At 40.1% G+C, this 21,827-nt stretch overlaps 5 protein-coding genes across 13 annotated transcripts; 4 read left to right on the plus strand and 1 right to left on the minus strand.

Annotated features, from left to right (window-relative positions):
• The first annotated feature begins 65 nt into the window (after positions 1-65).
• Positions 66-2,000, plus strand: swa (swallow). Of its 3 annotated transcripts, none has more exons than XM_018016425.2 (3): positions 66-403; positions 455-1,270; positions 1,325-2,000. In XM_018016425.2, exons 1-3 carry the CDS (start codon positions 166-168, stop codon positions 1,774-1,776), a joined length of 1,506 nt encoding a protein of 501 aa, XP_017871914.1. In that variant the 5' UTR covers positions 66-165; the 3' UTR covers positions 1,777-2,000. The 3 variants fall into 3 exon arrangements, with proteins under 3 accessions (XP_017871914.1, XP_089329394.1, XP_017871916.1); XM_089473268.1 differs by having other exon boundaries at positions 1,328-2,000; XM_018016427.2 differs by having other exon boundaries at positions 67-400.
• Positions 2,001-2,144: 144 nt separating this feature from the next.
• Positions 2,145-7,839, plus strand: Cdc7 (Cdc7 kinase). 2 transcript variants are annotated; one of them, XM_089473261.1, is made up of 4 exons: positions 2,145-2,397; positions 2,595-3,313; positions 3,529-3,751; positions 5,534-7,839. In XM_089473261.1, exons 2-4 carry the CDS (start codon positions 2,698-2,700, stop codon positions 7,113-7,115), a joined length of 2,421 nt encoding a protein of 806 aa, XP_089329387.1. In that variant the 5' UTR covers positions 2,145-2,397; positions 2,595-2,697; the 3' UTR covers positions 7,116-7,839. The 2 variants fall into 2 exon arrangements, with proteins under 2 accessions (XP_089329387.1, XP_017871897.1); XM_018016408.2 differs by lacking the exon at positions 2,145-2,397 and having other exon boundaries at positions 2,418-3,313.
• Positions 7,840-8,202: 363 nt separating this feature from the next.
• Positions 8,203-9,218, minus strand: LOC108619732 (zinc finger protein 593 homolog). 2 transcript variants are annotated; one of them, XM_018016477.2, is made up of 2 exons: positions 9,062-9,218; positions 8,203-8,987 (listed from the first exon to the last, which is right to left on the minus strand). In XM_018016477.2, the coding sequence occupies exon 2, from the start codon at positions 8,848-8,850 to the stop codon at positions 8,353-8,355; it is 498 nt and encodes a 165-aa protein (XP_017871966.1). In that variant the 5' UTR covers positions 8,851-8,987; positions 9,062-9,218; the 3' UTR covers positions 8,203-8,352. The 2 variants fall into 2 exon arrangements, with proteins under 2 accessions (XP_017871966.1, XP_089329400.1); XM_089473274.1 differs by having other exon boundaries at positions 9,058-9,218.
• Positions 9,219-9,375: 157 nt separating this feature from the next.
• Positions 9,376-21,621, plus strand: Ctr1A (Copper transporter 1A). 5 transcript variants are annotated; one of them, XM_089473271.1, is made up of 7 exons: positions 9,376-9,508; positions 10,105-10,193; positions 18,096-18,180; positions 18,255-18,442; positions 18,531-18,778; positions 19,983-20,012; positions 20,950-21,621. In XM_089473271.1, exons 3-7 carry the CDS (start codon positions 18,144-18,146, stop codon positions 21,149-21,151), a joined length of 705 nt encoding a protein of 234 aa, XP_089329397.1. In that variant the 5' UTR covers positions 9,376-9,508; positions 10,105-10,193; positions 18,096-18,143; the 3' UTR covers positions 21,152-21,621. The 5 variants fall into 5 exon arrangements, with proteins under 5 accessions (XP_089329397.1, XP_017871934.1, XP_017871936.1 ...); XM_018016445.2 differs by having other exon boundaries at positions 9,391-9,548; XM_089473272.1 differs by lacking the exon at positions 9,376-9,508 and adding an exon at positions 9,612-10,003.
• Positions 11,421-16,149, plus strand: LOC149267896 (histone acetyltransferase KAT2A-like). The gene has a single exon (XM_089473269.1). It carries the CDS (start codon positions 11,421-11,423, stop codon positions 12,630-12,632), a length of 1,212 nt encoding a protein of 403 aa, XP_089329395.1. The 3' UTR covers positions 12,633-16,149.
• Positions 21,622-21,827: the final 206 nt, after the last annotated feature.

Genomic DNA, 21,827 nt, shown 5'->3' on the forward strand with positions numbered 1-21,827 from the left:
ACATTTATAAATACTGAAATACTAAATAAAAATGCATAGCTTATCGATTGGTAGTGAAAATCGAAACAGTTATTTTCAATGTATTTATGTGTTGGCAATACTGCAACGTAACGGTGCTTTTCCAGTTTTGCGCAATTAGATTTTCTAATTGGTCCAATATAAAATATGAGTCTGCAAGACGAAAGCTTTCCCACTGATGAACTGTTTGACCAATTAAACGCCACCATAGCCAGCGATGGCAATAACCAAAGTTTTCAGCGTCAATACAGCATGTGTTTGGGGCTTGATGTGCCCGATAACATTGAGCGCCAAGTGTCGCCATTTTTAAACAGCGACTGCTCAGAAAAAACGTGCTCCAGCGATCCTCTCGGCATGGAACACACGGAAAGTGGGGCCAAACGTAGTGAGTGGCAGCATGATCCACTATCATAATGATTCATACATGTTATTGCAGGCAACAATGGGGTGACCGATACGCACCTACAGCTGGGAAGTGGGCGCAGCAATAAAGCGGTTTCCTATCAGGACATACACACGGCATACACGAAGCGAACGTACAAGCACGTGACGAGCAAAGTGAGCAAATACATTGCGGACATACACGACCAGGAGAAACAGCGTCGCACCTCAGCCAGCACATTTCAAAGGCACCGATCGATGCCCGAATCGCTCACGCCCCGAGGCGGTACCGACGACCAGCAGAAAATAGATCATTCGCTCTCGCTGGCCAATAGCAGCAGCACAGACATGCACGTACGCGACGAGAGCTACGAGCGATTGGTCAGCGAGAAAGATCATTTGCAGTCGTACAATGATTACCTGGAGAGCAGGCTTTACAAGAAGATCAACGATAATCTTGTCCTGCGAAAGAACTTCGAGGTCATACGAACGGAGCTAACCGATTGCAAGGAGAAGCTTAAACGTCAAGCCGTTGCTCCAGTTGCTGCCCAATCGCTGCGCTCACTCGTCTATTGTCCCCCCAATGAGAGCGTCGCCACACAAACAGATTTGCCAGTTATGGCCAATTTATCCAATCTTTCGAATATGCCCGCCTTAGCGGCAAATGCAACACCACATCCTAACACAAACCTGAATGACATCACTTACGATAGCAGCGTCGGTTCAATTGAAATACCGTTGCTCAGCGTGCAGCCGGCGGCTCACCAACTGAAACTGACCAAATCGGTCAAGAAGAGCGGGATAATAAAGCGTTTGTCCCTAAACTTTAGCAACGACAGTGCCGACACTGATGTCACTGGGCAAGCGTTAAGTATATATATTAATAAATAATAATGAGCAATTAAAAACCATTTGCTAATTGTAGCAGGTGTTGCAGTTGGCGTTAGCATGGAACCAACTGGCACTAATGGCGCCACCACAAACCACTCAGGCAGCAGTCATCCCAGCAGCAATGACTCAGCCATTGAGATAGAGGGTAACGAGCTGCGATCACCGCGAGTCAATTATGGACCCATGCGCGAGTGGGCACAACGTGAAGGATTGATTTACTTTGACAAGCACAGCAATCGGGTCATTGAGCTGGTGCCACTCAATCCGCATGAGTCGAGCAACGGCAGCTCAATCAACCAGAGCCAGTTCAGCATGCTTCAGTACACGGCCAATGCGCACATTGGCCAAAGGAAGAAATCCCTGGCTGCTCGCATGCTGCGTCTACTGGGACCCTGTGCCCGTTGCGACGATCCCAATCAGATCGATACCAGCACAGCTACCTATACAGTGGGTATACCACTGTTGGCCAACGAGTCAAGGCGTTGAATATTCATTATTTATTGTATTTCTATTTCTATGTTAGCGCTGGCGTTTTTCTCTTTATTTTTTTTTCTGTTTTAACCACATTTTTATGTTTTAGTCCACATTTGTATTCAATAATTCCATGTCATGTTATAATTTATGGCTGTATGCATTTTTAGTCGTAGCGTAGTGTCAGTTTATCAACTTGTATCTATTCATAATTATTAAAATTGAATTGCGTTCTTAAATTTTTAGTTTAGCGTCAGTTTATCAAATGCATCAATTCATAATGAATTGAATTGGGTGTTTAAATTTCGCGGTCATCAGTGCACAAATTTATCGATGGACAACGCTGCAGCGAACCGATATACCAGCGTGGACAACACTGTCCTCATCAGCTGGTCGCCATTTGTCGCCATCGGCGAATTGTCAAAGAATTTCAATGGCCTGGCAGGCATAGACTAAGTAACTTGATGGTCGCATTTAACAAAAATAATAAATTCGGAAAGTTCGAGAGGAGAGCGAAATACATCCCGCTGATATTCGCCAAAATTAACATCGGTTTACCAGGCGAGTAACAGCGGGAACGACAGCAACAGAAACAAGCCAAACGGAATCAAGATTGACTAAAAAACTAAAAAAAAAGTAAGCGATTCAAATTTTGCCTACTGTTAAAGGCGAAAAAAAACCCTATTCCTCACTAACATTACAGCGCTCAACAGTGCTGTTCGGCACCTAAAAAAATATATTACGAAAAAGAAAAATTTCTAAATTTTTAAAAACCAAATTAGAGACGTATAATTTTAATCGCGATTTCGGACTAAATTTCCATGTATTTATAGCAAGAAAAAAAAAACCAAAAATAAGAAAAAAGGCCATTCCATATAAACGCGGCGAGCCAATAAAAAACGGTTGTCAAGAATTTGCTTAAGCCAGCTCGGGCCGATGCTGCTGCTGATTGCGTTGCGTGAGAAGAGAGCCCGTGAAATGGAGAAGCGCGTCAATTCCGGCAATGGACGCTGCGGAAACGCGACTATGCCGGCTGGTCCAGCCAAGAAAACCAATGCACATGCTAATAGGCTAAGCACCACCAAGGCCGCATCCAAACCGAGGAATCTGCAACAGCAGAAAGCTAGCAATGCAACAACTGCTGTTACTACTACTACTACTACTACTACTACTACAACTACTGGAGCAGCAGTAGCAGCAGCAGCAGCAGTGGATGGCAACTCGAGTCCAAAGTTAGCGGCTACATTTCAAGGCATGAGCGTAAACGTACCGCCGACTGCGGGCAGAGGCATGCATTCTTGGCCGCACCAGGACGAGCAGCCGATTCAAACAACAACTGCAGCGATTACAGCTGCACGCGCAAGAGCAGCAGTAGATTTGGCCGCTTTGGCAGCCACAGCGACGGCAAACATAGCGAATAATAAGCAAAATAACAACAACAACTATAATGGTATTGTGAAAATCCAAAAGCATCCGCCAGTGTTGGGAATAGGCGAACAATATGCAACAATTGCGGCGAATTACAGGACGAAGCCACGCAACAAAAGCGACGGTAAGGCAACCATTTTGAATTTGTGTTTTCTATTCCGTGCAAATGTACTAAGTGTGTGTGAGTGAGAGTTTGCGAATTATGTGTGTGTGTATTCGTTCCTATTCAAATCTATTTTTATGCATAAGACAGTGAGTGGTAGAGGGAGGGGGCAAGTGATTTTAGATTTAACAAAAGCTGTCATTTTCTTATTAAATATTGACAATTTCAATTTTCAGAGGCCATCAACGATCTGCTGCAGCGCATACCGGACATTGGGCAAATATTTGATGTGCAGAGTAGAATTGGCAACGGAACCTTTAGCACTGTGCTCCTGGCCACACTTAAGCGGGAAGCACAGTTACCGGAGAATATGCGGCGCAAGTTTGCTATCAAGCATCACATACCCACCAGCCATCCGGACCGCATTATGAAGGAGCTGCAGTGCATGACTGACATGGGGTAAGTCTACCACATTCCAATATTATCAATATGAAAATTTATAATTACCAATTGCAAGACAAAAATGTAAATAATTTCTCAGCGAATTATTTATGCATATACATACATATGTATATGCGCGTGTGTGTGTGCTGCCTTTTCACTGAGAGAGCGTCACGAACGACGTCAGCCGGCTGCCGTAGACGTCTCTTCGATTCTACGTGCCAACGGCATATACGTCATTGCAATTTATTTCAAGTTGCCGTTGGCGTTCTCATTCCCGCTCCTGCTCCCACTCCCATTGCCATCGGTCTGACGTTTATTGCACTTTCACACACCATTCACGTGCTAGCTACCTTCTCAGTTACATGGTCGCCAGCCTCTCTTTTCCTCGTTCGGTCGCTCGCATTTGCCAATCATTTCTCGTGTAACGTTTGTTTACAAATCATGCAAGCAATTTCATGTACACTTAAACAGCCAGACACACACTCGCACACATGTATGCATGTGTATACAAGTACACTTAGGCATACAAACATGCATATACCAAATGTATATATATATGTGTGAGAGCAGTGTCATCTTCATAAAATGGATTGTTTGGAATTGTTGTAGCTACTTTGCATATCCTTCCAATAAGTATCGATTACAGTGCCGGTGTGTACTTGCATACTATCGATACTATTCACTCTGCCTGGCTCAGATTAGATAAGCAATACACACTTGTGTTCGTGTGTGTTTGTCTGATGACGTAGACAAATCATTCAATTCCGCTCTGAACTACCTTGGGCAAGGTTATCGCAAAAATATGCCTAAATACCAAATGGCAGCCGGCTTGAGTTTCAGTAGGGTTCACTTTGCTCCCCTCTTTTCTGCTCAGCTGGTATTATTTATGTCTAACAGGCGAGCCAGAGAAGGAGATGGTGAAACAGACAACGCTCTCTGCGTGGGTCGACAAGGTGGGCGATTGGCTGGGGTGGGTGGGGGATTGGCTGCTCTAAACATAACATTAGTCAGGCGGTCAGCCGGCCGGTTGTACAGCCACTGCTTCCTCTTTCGCTCTCTCTATCTCTTTCACTCTCTTGCTGTTCATATGCATATCTAACGATGTGTGAGTGTATATTCCTGTCCTTATCCATTCAATTTGCGCAAATTCCATTGCCGAATTGCGTCACAGCGTTTAACAATTATGATATGGGAACGACGGGGATTTCGAGTCGTGCGCACTGCTTGGCTAATAATCATTGCAATGACGTCGACCCTCGTCCATCGACGTGGGCGACCCTTCTCCAGCCAATGTTGTAGGGCATAAGAAAGAGAAGGCGGCGAATGGATGACCAACAGAGCCAGTATCTCCTCTCGAGTTTCTCTCTTAATTCAATTAATACTAAATTTACTTCTTTATGGAACTGTTAACAACAGAACGGGCGAAACTTGCCAAAGAATTCGCACATTAGCAAAACGTTAACCAACAAATGGCCGCAATTGTTTAACCCTTGGGGGACATATGGGAATATAATAGCCAGAATAGCTTACATTTTATATATGTATATACATACATCTTCCAAAATCATCAATTCTTATCTCTCGTTTGACAAGAGAAAGTTATTATCTTTTTAAAGGCGCTCATGTCGATCCTTCTCTGATTTATAACGGCTCACTAGCTTCAATACCTCCATAAGCTTTTGTCTCCCGCTCAGTATTCATCTGTAGTTCCCTCGCACCTTTTCTAGTCTCACCCTATCCTCTCCATTTTTTACCCACAATCATATAATCTAATACTCTGTCTCTTTTCTTTTATAGAGGCACCGACAATGTCGTTGGGATCCACTGCTGCTTACGCTGCGAGGCATCGGCGGCCTTTGTGATGCCCTATATGCCACACGATCGCTTCCATGACTTCTACACAAAAATGGATGTGCCGGAGATTCGCCTGTACATGCGCAATCTGCTGTTGGCCCTGCGCCATGTGCACAAGTTCAACATCATCCACCGCGATGTGAAGCCCAGCAATTTTCTGTACAATCGTCGCCAGGGCCAGTTTCTACTCGTTGACTTTGGGCTGGCGCAGCATGTCAATGTCCCTGCCGGCCATGCGCCCCAACAACAACAACAACAGCAGCAGCAGTATCCGGCGCAGCAGCAGCAACTGGCAGCTAACAGCAAGCGTCCGCGCGAGCGTGAGCCACATCCACAGCGTCAACAGCTGCAGCAGCAGCAACAGCTCTCTTCAGCTTCCCCAGAGGCTACACTCGGTGGTGGCGTCAAGCGCATGCGCCTGATTGAGGAGTCAATCAACTGGAACAAGATGCCGCTCAAGCCGGTCAACGAGATAGCGCAGAGCGCCAAGGCTGCCGGAGAACTGATGCTCAACGATGGCAAACAGAGTTTGCCTGAGGGGAGTGGAGCGGCAGCAGCGGTTATATCAATTACCAACAGCACCATACAGCCACAGCAGGGGCCAGCTGCTCAGCCGCAGCTAGTGCAGCAGGAGCCGCCAGTTGCTCACGCTAGCAGCGCCACTGGGACCAAGTACAATACAAATCGCACGGCTGGCGGCGGCAATAACTCGAAATGTTTTTGCTTTGCGAATCCCTCCGTTTGCATAAATTGCCTAACCAAGAAGGAGGTGCACGCCTCGCGAGCCGGCACTCCGGGCTACCGTCCGCCGGAGGTGCTGCTCAAGTATGCGGATCAGACGACAGCTGTGGATATCTGGGCAGCGGGCGTCATCTTTCTCTCCATACTGTCTGCCGTCTATCCGTTCTTTAAGGCGCCCAACGATTTTGTTGCTCTGGCTGAGATTGTGACCATCTTTGGGGACCGGGCCATACGCAAGACTGCGCTGGCACTGGAGCGCATGGTCACCCTCAGCCAGCGCTCAAAGCCATTGAATCTGCGCAAGCTCTGTCTACGCTTCCGCAATCGTTTGATCTTCAGCGACCAGGAGATGGTGCGCAAACACGAGTCGCCTGACGGCCGGATCGATGTGTGCAAGAACTGTGATCAATATTTCTTCAATTGCCTTTGCGAGGATAGCGTCTACGTAACTGAGCCGCTGGACCCATACGAATGCTTTCCAGCGAGCGCCTATGATCTGCTGGGACGCTTGCTCGAAATAAACCCCCACAAGCGCATTACCGCCGAGCAGGCGCTCAATCATCCATTCTTTACCATGGAGCATCAGACGGCTGATCCGCCCGCACCAACTGTACTCCTTGCTCCTCCCGCTGCCGTTGCCGTTGCTCCTACCGCTGCCGCGGCTTCACCATCGCTCAAGGCAACTAGCAAGCAACAGACGCGCAGGCGCGCTACGAAAAACGGGACGTCACAAAATGTTGCGTCCAATCCTGAGCAGCTACAACCAACTCTACACAAACTGTGAAAACTAGTCGAAACAGAACCCATTTATACAAAATCCTCTGAAACTTATGATAGATATATATGTATAGATATATATACATTTTTTTTTTTGGCATTGAAATCCAGTGGTAAACATAGTCGTATATATATGCATATATACACACACACGCACGCACGGGCGTATGCACACATACATACACATACACACAGAAAATTCTAACATTAAAAAATAACGCCCTGCGCCCACACAAACACACACACATACACACTGCCCCAGTAATCATCCTGGCTCTATGCATATCATCCATATACACACAGAGGATTACATAGCAACACAAAAACAAGAATAACATAAAAACTAAAATTAGCCGCCCATAACGGTCGCAACTTAAAAAAAAATAGAAAAAACAAACAGAATTATTTAGTTATAGAAACAAAACAAAAGAAATTACATACCTCAGCATTTTTTTAGCTTTCCTTCATTACATATACTCAATATCCAAATCAAAAACCGTTCGCTTTTCGGCTAAAACCAATTTTATGTACACCAAAAAATACATACATTAAATCTACACTTAATATAATTAAAAACTCGTTTTTTTTACCAATCAAACCAAATGCAAAACACAAATGGACAAAATAGTTTATAAAACTGCAATTTTAGTACTTAATTAATAAAAGAGAATGAATATGAAAACAGGAGCAGCTAGTTCTGCTCCAACATATAAAAGAAATTAATTGTAAATTGTTAAATATTATTCGAATATCTCTTAGTTTGTATATATTATTAGAGTATGTGTACATATATACATATGCATAAGTAGATCATGTCTGCAGAAAACAAATATATTTATACCGTACAATTTGTATAGAATGAGAAAAACAATTTATTTTTTATTTAAGCTTTTTGCCAACGAAAAAGAGAAGCATGAAGGATCGGAGCTGAACATGAACCACACTGATTCCCAGCTCACAGCCCTGGTTTGATTCCTTCACTAATGAGCACACTAAGGGAATTTAAAATCCCATCCTTTTAGTGATTTACAGCCCTGGTTTAAAGTCTGCACCAAGTTCCTTTTTATAATGTAGTAGAGAAAACAGAAAGGAAATTTAACATTCGTTAAATATATTTTTCATTCATTTTATATACATACGTATATATTTATATAATTTTTCAATCTTGTAAAAAAAAAAAAGATTAAAGACTTATCTATCGAGCTAGTAGATCCTTAAGTCTTCCTATTATTTGCCATTCAGGTTCAGGTCTCCGCTTTCTTTGCTCTTTTTCGTGTCTTTTTCGCGGACGTTGTGGGCGCATCCTCTTCCATGTCATTACTGTCTTCGGGTTTCTCCTCAATTTTGATACGTTTGCCAGCCTTGGCCTCCTCCTTGCTGGGCTGTGTCTCAATGACGCGCTTTTTGGGCTGCTTAAAGCTGCCGCGGCCAGCCGCCCGTTCCGATTCCTCAATGCTGTATGGCTCCGTTTCGAGTGCCTTGAGACGCCGCTTGTGCACCTTGGTGCGGAAGTGCGCCTGCATGGATCTATCGTCGATAAAGTACTTGGCACAATGGACGCAGTAGAACTGTGCAAAGCCCGGCTTATCCAGGTCAACGCTTTGGTTGATCAGCTCTCCGCTGCGTGTGCGCATATCCTCGTCGATCTGGTCCAAATCTCTGCGCCGGTTACGCACACGCCAGCGACGCTGAAGGTGCGTATCGCCATAGTGCATCTTCTTGCGCTTCTGTACCATACCCATCTTGAGGCGTTTGTGATAGAAACAGCTGACGAAAACAAAAATTAGAGAATCTGCCTTGCTTGTTGCAAATGTCGGCTGCACGTGGTGTTTGTTTTGATCTCTTCAGAGTGCGCAACAGCTGCTTCAAAAGCTATAGGCTGAAAAACAATTTACAGAAAATATGAATTAGAATCAGTTTTATATACTTGTTGCACTTAATTTACATACCCACCTCTTTTGTTAAATTCACGGCGCTTTCTTCCTTCTTTTTCCTATTTACTGCGTATAAATAGGAGACAAATTAAATCTGTTGGGTACACACTATGTAGCGGCTATTGGGTATGTCAGTGTGTACACACTAACAGCTGTGTACACACTTTACAGCTGTTTTATATTTATTTAATGCGTTAATAATTGTGATGTAACATTACGTTACATTAAAAAAAAAAGTCAGTTTTCCTTAGTTTTTATGTTTTTTGCAAATAAATTTTTTTTATTATGTTCATTCATACTTATTCGATATTTGAAAGTAAGAGAAATGTAAATACTCGATAGTAAACAAAAATCGGTTAGTAGATCGAAAAGCTCAACAATCGTTTTCTCACTGATGGTGCCATGAAGGAAACGAAACTTTAATCGTGCGAACAAGTTGTCTGCGGGCGGACGTGCGCATTTTTTGGTTGTTTATTTTTTATTCAATACCAATACGAAAAAAAGAAGTAAATAATAACCGTATTATTAAATAAACAGTAACTCAATTAAAGTCCAATAATGCAATACATAAGTGCTAAGCCATTAATGCACACACCGCGAAACAGAAACATGTTTCTTTGATATGTGATTAAATAACGCTGTAGTGCGCTTTCTTGCTATCGTATTCATTAAATTTTTTTCTTGTTATGTTATGTTTGTGCATTCAATGAATAAAAGTGCTGGACATATTCGCATTATTGTTATGCTAATGGATTCGCCAACTGCGCTCAGTGAACATCTCCGCCGTCGCCATCGTCGTTGTCAACGATGATTTTGATTGTTCAATTATGCCGTTATGAACAGCTGTTCTGATTGTGCATCACTCTCTCTGATGTTGCAAGCACGAACAGCATGCGAAATGTTAAACGATAATTTGACTGCGATAAATACAACTATATAATTCCGTTTGTCATGTTATGCTGTGCGTGTGTGTAGCTTATTCAAACAGTGATTACACTCCCGAAAAAGAGAGAAAAATAATAATAGCATATATCGTTTATTTACTGCCGATTTCTGTTTCAGCTTCGCACATTCCGTTGACTTTTGTATACACCGGCTTACACTTGTTTGCATTTGCATTTGGAATTTTTGGCGCAGACTTACATAGTGCAGTAAGTACAATCATTTAATACAAATACATATATACACATATTTATACAATAACATAATGTAATGTTGCTATAGTTGCCTTTAGTATATACACACATACAAATACTTATCAACAAATAAAAGAACGTGCGGAGCCAGTTTATCAGTGGCTGCAGCTCCATTCGTTAATCAACCTTTAACTGCTATATGCACGCACACAAATGCACGGAGAGAGAGAAACGGTCACGTGCGTGTGTGTGTGCGACTGTTGGTATTTAAATCTGTGTTATTTTTTGTTGGTTTTGCGATCGATTTCGAATTTAGATCGCATGGTGCAATATTTGCAGTTGTCTCGAAACTTAAATGTAGCGCGCGCTGTGACGTAACAGCACATGCACGCACACACACATAAGCATACAAAGTGAGTTTACTCTATTTCCACCTCCTCCGCTGCACAGCTGTGTGCGTGTGTTAGTGAACGCACCAACTAACACATGCAGCAATTCACAGTCTTCCTTCTGTCAGCTGTCAAAGAGTTGCTCTCTCTTTCTCTCTCTCTCTCTCTCTCTCTCTCTCGGCCACTTGCTCTGTTCAGCACTTACTCGTGCTCTCGCTGCTTAAAAAACAGTTTGCTCGTGCACAGCGATTATGATAGCGATTACAAGTGATTGCTATGCGCGATGCACAATTGATTAACTGGCGAGTTTTGCTGAATTTAGCAATGATAAGTAAATAACTGTATAGATATAGAAGAAACGTGCATTCTTTTATATTTGTATTTGTTGCACATGTGTATGTATATGCAAATATAATATGTTTGTATGTAAATAACATACAACAGCTCTGAGCATAATGCTGCGGGTTGCTAATGAAGTTGCTAATGTCTCCAGCTGAAAGCGAGTCTTTTGAACGAAGAGTGAGACGCCAGCAACACATGAAACGGGAACTTGAATGTCCGTTAGCCATTTGCCATTTAGCTGATCTTTGATACCTCCACAAAGATTATTGTGCAATGGCGCGAATGGTAAATGGTAAATTTGACGGTTACCAATTCGTAAATAGTTGTTAATTAACAGTATAAGTAGTTAGTAGTATTTCCATTTAGTTTGTAGTTTTGGTCGACCTTTGTAGCCCTAGTTCTTCACATCTTGGTTAGCACAACAATTTTTTTTTTTTATATATTAATTATTATTATTATTTTTCTCGATTACTCAAGTTTATTGATTATTGGGCAACCTAGTTACGAAAAAATGTGGAATAGTAGTAGTAAAACGACTACAAGCAATGCTAATAATAAGGAAAATGATCTGCCGATCGATGCGGTCTATCGTGCCATTAATGCTATAAAGGAGTCGAAGGCTGCAATCAAGCCTACATTACTGAATCCGTTAAGTGTACCCCAAGATGAGATCGTGAAAGCCGAGGAGCAGAAGGGCATCATTGAGTTCCATTGCATTAGCAACTCTTTGACAAAGGACGTTGATAAGCAGACTGCGATCTTTCTGATTGCTCTTCAATCGGTATTCGGGCAACAGCTGCCGGAGATGCCACCCACTTATATAACCCGACTGCTGTACGATCCCATGCACAAGACGATCGTGTTGGCTAAGAAGGGTCAGGCTATTGGTGGGATCTGTTTTCGTATGTTTCCCACCCAAGGCTTCACCGAGATTGTGTTCTGTGCGATCTCCATGCCGGAACAGGTGAAGGGCTATGGCAGCTATTTGATGAATCACTTGAAGGACTACATCATGCAGAAGGGCATTCAGCATCTGCTGGCCTATGCCGACTGCAATGCCATTGGCTATTTCAAGAAGCAGGGCTTCTCAAACAAGATACGTCTGGCACGGCCCATCTACGAGGGCTTTATCAAGGAGTACGATAGTGCCACTCTAATGCACTGCGAGCTCCATCCGGGCATTGTGAACACCCAAATCACATCGACCATACGCCAGCAAAAAGAAGTCCTTAATGAATTGATTGCACAGCGCCAGAAGGAGGTGGAGAGGGTGCGAACCGGCCTAACGTGCTTCAAGCATGGGGTCGCCGCTATACCAATCGCTTCGATACCGGGGCTCAAAGAGATCGGCTGGCACCCGAATTTTTCGGCCACTCGTGTCGAGGAACGATCAAATCCTGCCCATCTAACGGGCCTATTCGAGGCAGTGCTGCAGGCGATGCGACGCCAAACCACTGCCTGGCCCTTCCTATCGCCCGTCAATCCCAAAGACGTACCCGACTATTATGTCCATATCAAATATCCAATGGACCTGAAGACTGTGGGTGAGCGCCTCGAGCGTGGCTACTATAAAACGCGTCGCCTCTTCATGGCCGACATGGCGCGTATGTTTTCCAATTGCCGCAGCTTCAACGCACCCAATACCGATTACTATCGCTGTGCCACGACTCTCGAGCGTTTCTACCTGAACAAGATGCGTCAATTCGGACTCCTAGACAAGTGAAACACTTTCCACGATCGCAGCTGGTGCTGATAAGAATGAATCACATTTATTTTAGTTTATAATTTTTTTTTTTAATTTTAATTACCATGTAACACTCAAAAGCTAGTCAGCACTAGACGACTCTTGTAAAACACACACACACAAAACAGGAAGACTAAAAATACTAACAATTTAATCAATAATAGCTTTTACTTTTTATTTGCTTGCTAAACATATGCCTAGAATAGGTACTGAACTGAATAGAAAAGCAAAGAAAGGCTGAAAAATAATGAAGATATTTTATTTTTTTTATTTTTTATACATGTTCTGTGAATATACTTTAGAGCTTTATATATAGTATGTCTAACATATTGCTGCTTTAAAGTTTTTGTTTCTGTTTTGTTTTTTAATTTGTTCATTAATTCTTAAGACATTTATAGATATATTTCTAATACATATTTGTATTAACAACATGAAGAAATACACACAAAACAAGAAGAAGACAAATACTAACAATTTAACCAATGATAGCTTAAGTTTTGCTTGCTCAAAATGTGCCTAAACTAGGCAGTGAACTGAATAGAGCAACAAAGAGAGGGCGAAAAATAATGAAGATATATATATTTTTTATACATGTTCTGTGAATATACTTTAGAGCTATATACATATATGGATAGTATATCTAACATATTGTTTGAGTTGCTTTAAAGTTTTTTTATTTTTTTTTTTATTTTTAATTTGTTTGTTATTTAAAAATATATAATATACACATATATCTAATAAAAACTTGAAGAAATAAATTTAAAGTTTATTTTGTTTACTTTTAATTCTGTGAATATACTAAGAACCGTTACAGTAAGTAAAATATTCGAGAAAAAAATTTAGATAAGTTTTCTCTTGTGATTTATTAATATTGGAAATTAAAGTTTATAAAAAATATATTTATCTCGAAAACACTTAACTGTTAAAGCAGTTATAAAGCAATTTTAGAGACATATATGTAACATTGATGCTAGAATTCTAAAACCGATAGATATATGCACATAATCTATTATAAATATAAGTGCATATATGAATATGGATCTTTAAGAATTTAAGTAATGCATTAATTATATTATCAAGCATCTGCTATGAATATCTACCAAATATCCCCCAAATAGCAATCCGCATAAATCCCGCTTGCTTTCAAAGATCGCTTAGCGACTTTAAATATATTTTCAAATAAAATAACTTCGGAGCATGTGGAGCAAAGTTTGAGAAACAATTTTTTGAAATAAGTAATTTCGAGCTGGTATGAAATAACAATTGTGGCCAGCAGAGCGCCAACCCGTTGGGCCAGTTGAGCGCCGCTCGGGCTCAATTGGCATCAAGGTGAACGTCTTTTTGGCTCTCTCGAATTGGAATAAGCAAGCATACATAATGCCGTTATGGGCCATCAGTGATGGACATTTGTGTAGTGTATATAGTAATATATTCTTATATACAATATGTATGGTGGGGTCAGTGTAGAAGAGGGAGTAAGAGCGAAGGAATGTGGTTTACCGTTCGGATTTACTTTTTGCACTTGCCTTTTGGCTTATCTTTGCTAAAAAAAAAAGGAAAAAACAATGCAAAAAAAAAAAGCAGCTGGTTTTTATACTGTTTTTATTTTTAATTTTATTGCGGTTGCTTTCTTGTCGAATTACATGCGATAGTCGTTTGGTTTATATTTGTATGTATGTACATATATACAAATAATTCTTAGCACGATTTCGTATAGACAAAGTGAATATCAAATCTTGTGATTGTGATTTGGAACTCGTTTTCTATCAATTATAGAAATACCCTGTAAATGGGGTATATTATTTAAATTTATGCAAGTATGTACTTATGTATCTATGAATTGTTAAAGACAATACAAGCTTCGACTATTTTCTATTGATAGTTTGGAGACTAAATTTCTTATATAGCTTGCAATCGATGTACTAATTAATGTTGTAACATCCAACATTATGCAGAGCATTCAATAGTCGTGCCAGTCGTAGCACATTCACTACATGCTATATTGGTTCCATTTGAGTTCTTTCTGATCTTAGCCCGGATATGGATGGAGACTGTGTCACGTGACTGACTGAGTCACTTAGCCAACGTGGAGTGCGCATTCGCTTTGGTAGTTCCACATTTGATTTTTACAAGTCTAATTGCAAAAGCGAAAAGAGATATTTCATATAAAGTAGCTGGAAAAACCGGATTCTCGAAACTGGGGCTAACTGAACTCAGATACGCTGACGGGAGCCACTAGCCAGGGGGCGTGCCACGCGAATGAAAAGTAGGTAATTCCTAAAAAGTTATAATAAGGTAATTTCAGAGATGAATGTTGAGTGAGAGAAAGAGAGTAAGGGACACAAACCACAAACAAACAGAGAGAGAGAGAGGCACTCATGAATTGCTTATCGCATAAAGCAATGGAATCCAACAGAAAGAAAGAGGGGACGATCGAGGGGGAGAGGGCTGTAATACGCCAGACAAAATGGTAATTCCCATAGCTCAAAGCTATTATAAATAACTAAACTATATGAGCTTTAAACAGTACCAGTCTTGAACTGGTGCACAGTGAAAGCTCCCTAAAGTGTACGCCCCTACTAAAAACAGCTGTCGAATCATTATGATTGCATTAGTGCAATTAATGAAAATGATAAAGCTGTTTGTTCCACAGGCGATTTATAGTATCTAAATATGTATATTATATAATATAGACACACTCATGTATGCGCGATATTTGTAGCGTTAATTGCCTGTAGCTTCCCATTATATCTGTTGTTGAGAGTGGAACATGGGAAATAAGGCAAACGTCAAGTGTGAAATGCTCTTTAAATAGAATCTGAGCTATATATGTGGCATAGTAAATAATAAAATCAATCGTTCGAATATGAAATATCGAACTGGAAAATCCGATCTGCATGGATAATCTTAACATATATATATAGAAATGTTTATCTTTTAAAATCTTGCTATCTGATAATAAAAAGCCAAATTTAAAGATAAGTTTCCAGAACTTTTCCTAGACAATTATTGCTGCTGCTGATCAGGATTATATATGCAGCTGTATTAATGACAATAGTAGTGCAACTGAGCAATATTTTCAACAACATAATCTAGGGCTTAGCACAAAATATAAGTTTTAAGATTAATGTATATCTGATAAACTAAAATAAATTGTTCATTACATTTATCTTATGGTTAGCACTAATTTCTTGAACACAACTGCATATTAGATATATTTATATGCGTCACATATTGCATGCTCAAATTGAAATACTCTGCTGGAAGGGTATGCCAAAACAGAAGCAGAAAGAGCAGAAACAGCACCAGCCACCACAGACAATCGAAACACACCAAATGCAGCCTTATCATTAATTTGCACTGATATGCGCTTATGTATGTAAGCGTGTGTGTGTGTGTGTTTGCTCGGTCACAGACCACAAACAAACAAACTAAACCATAGCAGAACAAGTGTAATGCCTCAATCTGAAATTTTTACCACTGCAGTTGCCCCCGTTTCAAAAAGGAAAAAAAGAAAACATCGCAAAATAAATATACAAAAGTTGATGCGACGATTGCGGTTAAGTGTGATAAACAGTGAGATATGGAATATTATGATATTACTATATATACAATATGCCATATACTCTATACTCCATATACATATATTTGTGACTGTTGGTGAGGCTCAGACGAGGAGGACGACGCAACGCGGCTCTTGAGTCGAGTCTGAATAGTCGAGCGAGTGCAGTGCAACGATTTGGGAAGAAAAGTAAAAGCGAAAGTTCAAGTGATTTATTTTAATTGCGGCTAGAGGTTTTTCGTGTTGTATGTTATCGATAACTGGATGAGTTATCCTTTAAAAGTGTTTCCAAATAATTGAAGGGCTGTAGCATAAAGCATAAGGAAATGTTTATATACTGTCGTTTTCTCTTAATAAATCTATTTGCTCAACTCTAGTTCACTCTATTTACTCTAGTCGAAAAAACTCGATAATTATCAGCTTTGCTATCGAACAAGATAATTAAACTTGTTTGCAGCACAATGGAGCAAGAGCAATACAACAAGACAAAATTTCCTGCTACTTATCTTAAGAGATATGCTGCTCTGTTTATGCCACATATGTATGTATGCTATGAGAGTATATAGGTTTTATACAATATTATTAAAAATGTCGTTTAGCTCTATACTTTACGTAAGAGCGGGTTATTAGGGATATACATATACATAAGTAGTGTTTTTCTATATGCATATAAACATACATCTAGACGATCTATGTAGCCAGAGATCAATGACATTTGGAAAGTAAAAATTAGACTCAATTCGCATTGTAGACTAAAGAATCATAGTCTTTAAGTAAATAAGCTGTATCACTTGAACTTTTACCTATTCGAGTAAAAAGTTTTATATTATATCATAGCTTCTGCATCGTCCATTCTCCAAGAGCCTTTATTATTTATCAGATTTCGTTTACTGAACAGCTGCTCTATATCACCTTTCACCCTCATCTCTCCCACTCTATCTCTCTCTCCCTGACCTTTCCTAGTTGCCAGATTCGAATTTGGCACTGACTAAACTGCGGCAAATTGCTTAAAATTGCGGAAAATTGTTTAAAATTTCTCGTCCAGCTTAAAGCTGACTGACTGACTGACCCAACTGCGTCACGCGTTCTTTCTCTCCAGCTCTCCCACTCTCCCCTTAGCTCTTTCTCGCTTTAATCCAGCTTCCCTACGCACGCACAGCTATGCGGAGATATTTCAATTCATTTGAGTGAATGCCACAGGAATTTGTGACCTTTGTCTGAGTGGCGGGCAAATACGCGAATGGGGCGTGGCCGACGCTTGGGGCAACTTTCTAAGCTCATTTGAAATGAACAGCGGGTGAAAGGTGGCAGCATATAAGCATACAAGCAGACAATATACATATACTATGTAGATATATGTCGATTGTCTTTTTTTTTTTTTTTTTTGGACAGCTGCTGCGTCATTTGATTGCTGGAAGTGAATGAATTACTTTCTAGCTGGCAATAAACCAATTGATTGAACGACGGGTGATCGCAGACATAGCTCAGATTCGTAATTGGGCGATGTGAAGATGGAATAAAGGTGATTAGGTCGCATGGCAAAGTAACAGTAAATGAAGTTGAATGGAAACTATATACATGCAAATGAATTTCAGATCAATCAAATAAGCAGAGCTGGCAACAAGAAGAACTCTGACTCTGACTAAGCTCGGTTAATATCTCTTAAGTTTGCCGACAATCGATATAATTCGATTTAACTGACCAAAACTATCCAACTAGCAATATCTGAAAAGTGTATACATAGGCATAACCCATTTTATAATCCATCTTAGCCAAAATATACTAAAATTAGCTCTAAGGGCATGCTGGGCAGTCGGGCAGACTCGCTCATCACAGATGCTGTGGCTAAATTTCCGTATTACCTTTGAATTTCGCCGCAGTTCAATAAACCCTGCTGATCGGACAGAGCAATAGAACCAGCCGGCGAAATGGACCCACACGCACACCACAACGCACCCGCTGTTGGTGAGTAGATCCGTTGGATCCCTCTATATACATATGTATATATATGCGTGTCTGATTTGCGTTAAAACTGATAGATCATTCCATGCACGGCCACGATCATGCAAACATGCATCACGATCACGATCACATGGGACTGGATGCCACCACGCTGACGCCGCCTTTGGCGACGACCCACGGCGATCTGCCGATGAGCATGCATGCGGGTCATCATCATGGCGGTGGCGGCACCGGCACTGGCATGGAGCACATGATGTCCATGGCGGTAAGGACGCAAGCCAAATTCATGTAACAACAAAAGAGACTCAAATTAATATCAAATTTTTCTATTGCTCCGTTTGTATTTTGTCCAGTTCCACTTTGGCTATGATGAGACCATCCTCTTCTCGTGGTGGCACATCGACACGGTGGCTGGTCTGATTGGTTCGATGATAGCCATCTTTCTGCTTGCGCTGCTTTATGAGGGCCTCAAGTACTATCGCGAGTATCTGTTCTGGAAGACGTACAACCTGCTTGAGTATCGGCCCGTCACGGGACCCCAGCGAAATCCGGAGGCGCCACGTCTCCCAACGCCTGCCGCTGCCGCCCCATCTCCTGTGCAGTGAGTATATCTTGCATCGTTGCTTGATAATTGTTGATTGTAGATCGGAAACCTAATATTACAGATCGAAGATTGTTGATCAAAGATCATTGACCGAAGATTGTAGATAGTAAACCACTGATCAAATATTCAAGATTGTAGATCACAAATCGGAGATCGAATATGTATCAAAGATCGAAGAAGAAGAAAGTTCGATAATTATAGATTGATTGAAGATTGATGGCTATATGTCGAAGAATGTGGATTAATTGTAGATTGAAAATTGATAACTGAAGAACGTAGATTGAAGATTGATGACTGAAGGTCGTAGAATAAAATCTCAAGATCAAGTAAATTGAAGGCTGATGACTATATATTGAACCTGGAAAACTGTAGATTAAAGTTTAGAGACAGCGTTGATGGTATATCGGAAATAACAGATTAAAAGTTCAATATTTTTTGATTATGTAGATTGTAGACTAAAACTGTGTAGATCGAAGACTACATCGTAGCTCAAAAACTGTAGATTGAACATCGATGATCAGAGATCAAAAATTCTTTGTCGACTATCGAAGGTCAAAGATTGAAGATCACATATCGAATATCGTTTGTGCTTGTTCTTTTTTTGTTTGTTTGTAAGTTTCAATGCATGTGAATATGCCATTGCTTTTTTGTAACTCTCTGTATATAGTACATACATCTATTTTTATATATAGTCTAATGCTCTTTATATATCATATATATTTTTCTCTCTTTCTCTTTCTTTCGTTTTCGTGGCCGTTTGCTGTTTTTTATGCGTCTCTTGTGTGTATCATACGCTTTTCGCCTCTGCGCTCATCAACTGTATCATAAAATAAAAAAAATAAAAATTCAAAATCAATTTAATAATCGCGCGCGTCTTTCATATAAAATACGCTCATCATCTGCTAAATATTCGCAAAACTGTAAAAACAAATCAAACAACTTCACAAAATAATCCCATATCTATAAATACAATCAATCATGAAATCTTACGTTTCCAATTTGATAACGATTACGATAACGATAACAATTTGATATTGATTTCCCCATCTGTATACGTACACCCACACACACACACGCAACCGCTACCCGTTTACCGTTAACTGTGCCCACGCCTCCAATATATATATATATATCTATGCATATAACATATATATATATTTATGTATGTATATGTATACCTATATATATTCATGCCCCCCAGATACGTTGGCGAAGTTGTGCACAAGCAACCGTAAGTATCCCAATATTCCCGCCACCCTTATTTTCACCCGAAAGCCCTATCCAAATATTTAGCCAGTAATACGATTATAAACCATATGTCTTTCTCTATATCTGATTACACCCCACATACGATATTATTATTTGCAAATGCAATTAGTGCTCTTTCACCCTTAGGTGGATCCGTTTTCAATTTTTATTTATGATCCGTACGAAACACTCGCATCTGATTAGCTGTATGACAAATTGTTACTTGAGACCCAATTACGATTACCTGACCAGTTATCGGCAAAATTAACAATTATCAGTGACTAAGTCACTCATTGCACTAATGCGTAACGAATCCAATTTGCAAATACTAATTTTGTAACCAATATGTATATGTAGTTTTTAATTAATTTAATTTAGCACACTAAATGCACCAAATGACAATATATAATTACCTAATGTGTATAGCGTATTAAACTAACTCCTCTAGTTTAAAACAAAAACTAAAAACTAAAAAAAAAAATTCTCACTTTTGTTATTGTGGACGCCTAGTCCTCTCTCTCTCTCCCTCTCAATAAAATTTGCACTGTAAATATATAAATTTAAAGCAATTGAATTATGCAAGGAGCAGATATTTTAAAATTAATTGCGAGTGCGCCAAAATGGCGATAGCAAATTATCGATAGGTAACATTATGTACTAAAGAACTAGTATAGGTGAATCAACTACCGCTAGAATTCTATCTTGAACTAGTTCTTCTTTCACCGCATCCTGTTAATGTTTGAATTTCGTATCATTTGTTTGTTTATCAATTTGTTTATGTTATGTTTACTTGCCTCCCCTCTCTTTCTTTAAAACCACTGACACACTTTTCGTTCTTCCATTTATGGGGTCTTAAAAGGGCAATACATATAATACAAGATATTCTAATGAAATATTTATTACTATGCCACGCTATACAGACCCACAATGCTGTCCATCAACCATCTGTACCAGACGCTATTGCACGTGCTCCAGGTGACGCTCTCGTTCCTGCTCATGCTGATATTTATGACATACAATGTCTGGCTCTGCATGATGGTCGTCCTGGGCGCTGGAGTTGGCTATTTCCTGTTCTGCTGGAAGAAATCGGTTATCGTCGATGTGACCGAACATTGTCACTAACAGCGCCCGATTGGAAATCCAATCAGAGGTGCGTTCCAGGCGATACGATAAAGCAGACCCTGTGGAGCAGCTAAATGCTCCAATATCTCGAAATGTCAACAAAAGCAACTACACACAAAGACATACAAGTTCTCCAACCTCCATACCCGCATATAAACACATTTTTAGGTATTAAAATATAAATATGTATATGTATACATTATCCGTGCTGGATAATCGGGGCAACGCATTTGCCAGCACTCAAATTTTTTACAACTGTGAAATTTTTTAAACAAATTTAAGACACAAAATTCTGTATACAAAAAAAAAAGGAAAAGAAAAACCAATGCTTTGGGCACACTTTTCTTTTTCTACGACTTTTGAGGTTAGGTTAGTTAAGAAATTGCTAAAAGTTGTCCAGCTAAAAAATTGTAAAAATTGTATAAAAAGAAAATTCAAACAAAAACAAAATGTTATCAGGAAACAGTAAATCATTTGTTGTTAGAACTCAATCCTAAGCTAGCGAAACATTTCTCAATTGCTCAATGTTAATTGCTAATCGAGGGCCCATTCACACACACATACATATATTTTTCTTTTTTTTTCAAATTATTCGCATTATTATCCATATAATTATGTTTTATACTATGTTAATTATATGCACTATACATATATACAAATACATATGTATGTATTA

Source organism: Drosophila arizonae, chromosome X (assembly GCF_054131065.1).
Source record: "Drosophila arizonae isolate 15081-1271.41 chromosome X, UAZ_ARI_1.0, whole genome shotgun sequence".
In the NCBI taxonomy this organism is placed as follows: domain Eukaryota; kingdom Metazoa; phylum Arthropoda; class Insecta; order Diptera; family Drosophilidae; genus Drosophila; species Drosophila arizonae.

What these genes read in the sequence shown, in the direction of transcription:
- swa (XM_018016425.2), top strand. Translation starts at nt 166, where the DNA reads ATGAGTCTGCAAGACGAAAGCTTTCCCACTGATGAACTGTTTGACCAA. An exon ending in GGAAAGTGGGGCCAAACGTA is followed by an intron (nt 404 to 454) that starts GTGAGTGGCAGC and finishes ATGTTATTGCAG; the next exon opens with GCAACAATGGGGTGACCGAT. An exon ending in TGTCACTGGGCAAGCGTTAA is followed by an intron (nt 1,271 to 1,324) that starts GTATATATATTA and finishes TGCTAATTGTAG; the next exon opens with CAGGTGTTGCAGTTGGCGTT.
- Cdc7 (XM_089473261.1), top strand. Translation starts at nt 2,698, where the DNA reads ATGCTGCTGCTGATTGCGTTGCGTGAGAAGAGAGCCCGTGAAATGGAG. An exon ending in GCCACGCAACAAAAGCGACG is followed by an intron (nt 3,314 to 3,528) that starts GTAAGGCAACCA and finishes TTCAATTTTCAG; the next exon opens with AGGCCATCAACGATCTGCTG. An exon ending in CAGTGCATGACTGACATGGG is followed by an intron (nt 3,752 to 5,533) that starts GTAAGTCTACCA and finishes TTTCTTTTATAG; the next exon opens with AGGCACCGACAATGTCGTTG.
- LOC108619732 (XM_018016477.2), bottom strand. Translation starts at nt 8,850, where the DNA reads ATGGGTATGGTACAGAAGCGCAAGAAGATGCACTATGGCGATACGCAC.
- LOC149267896 (XM_089473269.1), top strand. Translation starts at nt 11,421, where the DNA reads ATGTGGAATAGTAGTAGTAAAACGACTACAAGCAATGCTAATAATAAG.
- Ctr1A (XM_089473271.1), top strand. Translation starts at nt 18,144, where the DNA reads ATGGACCCACACGCACACCACAACGCACCCGCTGTTG. An exon ending in AGCACATGATGTCCATGGCG is followed by an intron (nt 18,443 to 18,530) that starts GTAAGGACGCAA and finishes TATTTTGTCCAG; the next exon opens with TTCCACTTTGGCTATGATGA. An exon ending in GCCGCCCCATCTCCTGTGCA is followed by an intron (nt 18,779 to 19,982) that starts GTGAGTATATCT and finishes CATGCCCCCCAG; the next exon opens with ATACGTTGGCGAAGTTGTGC.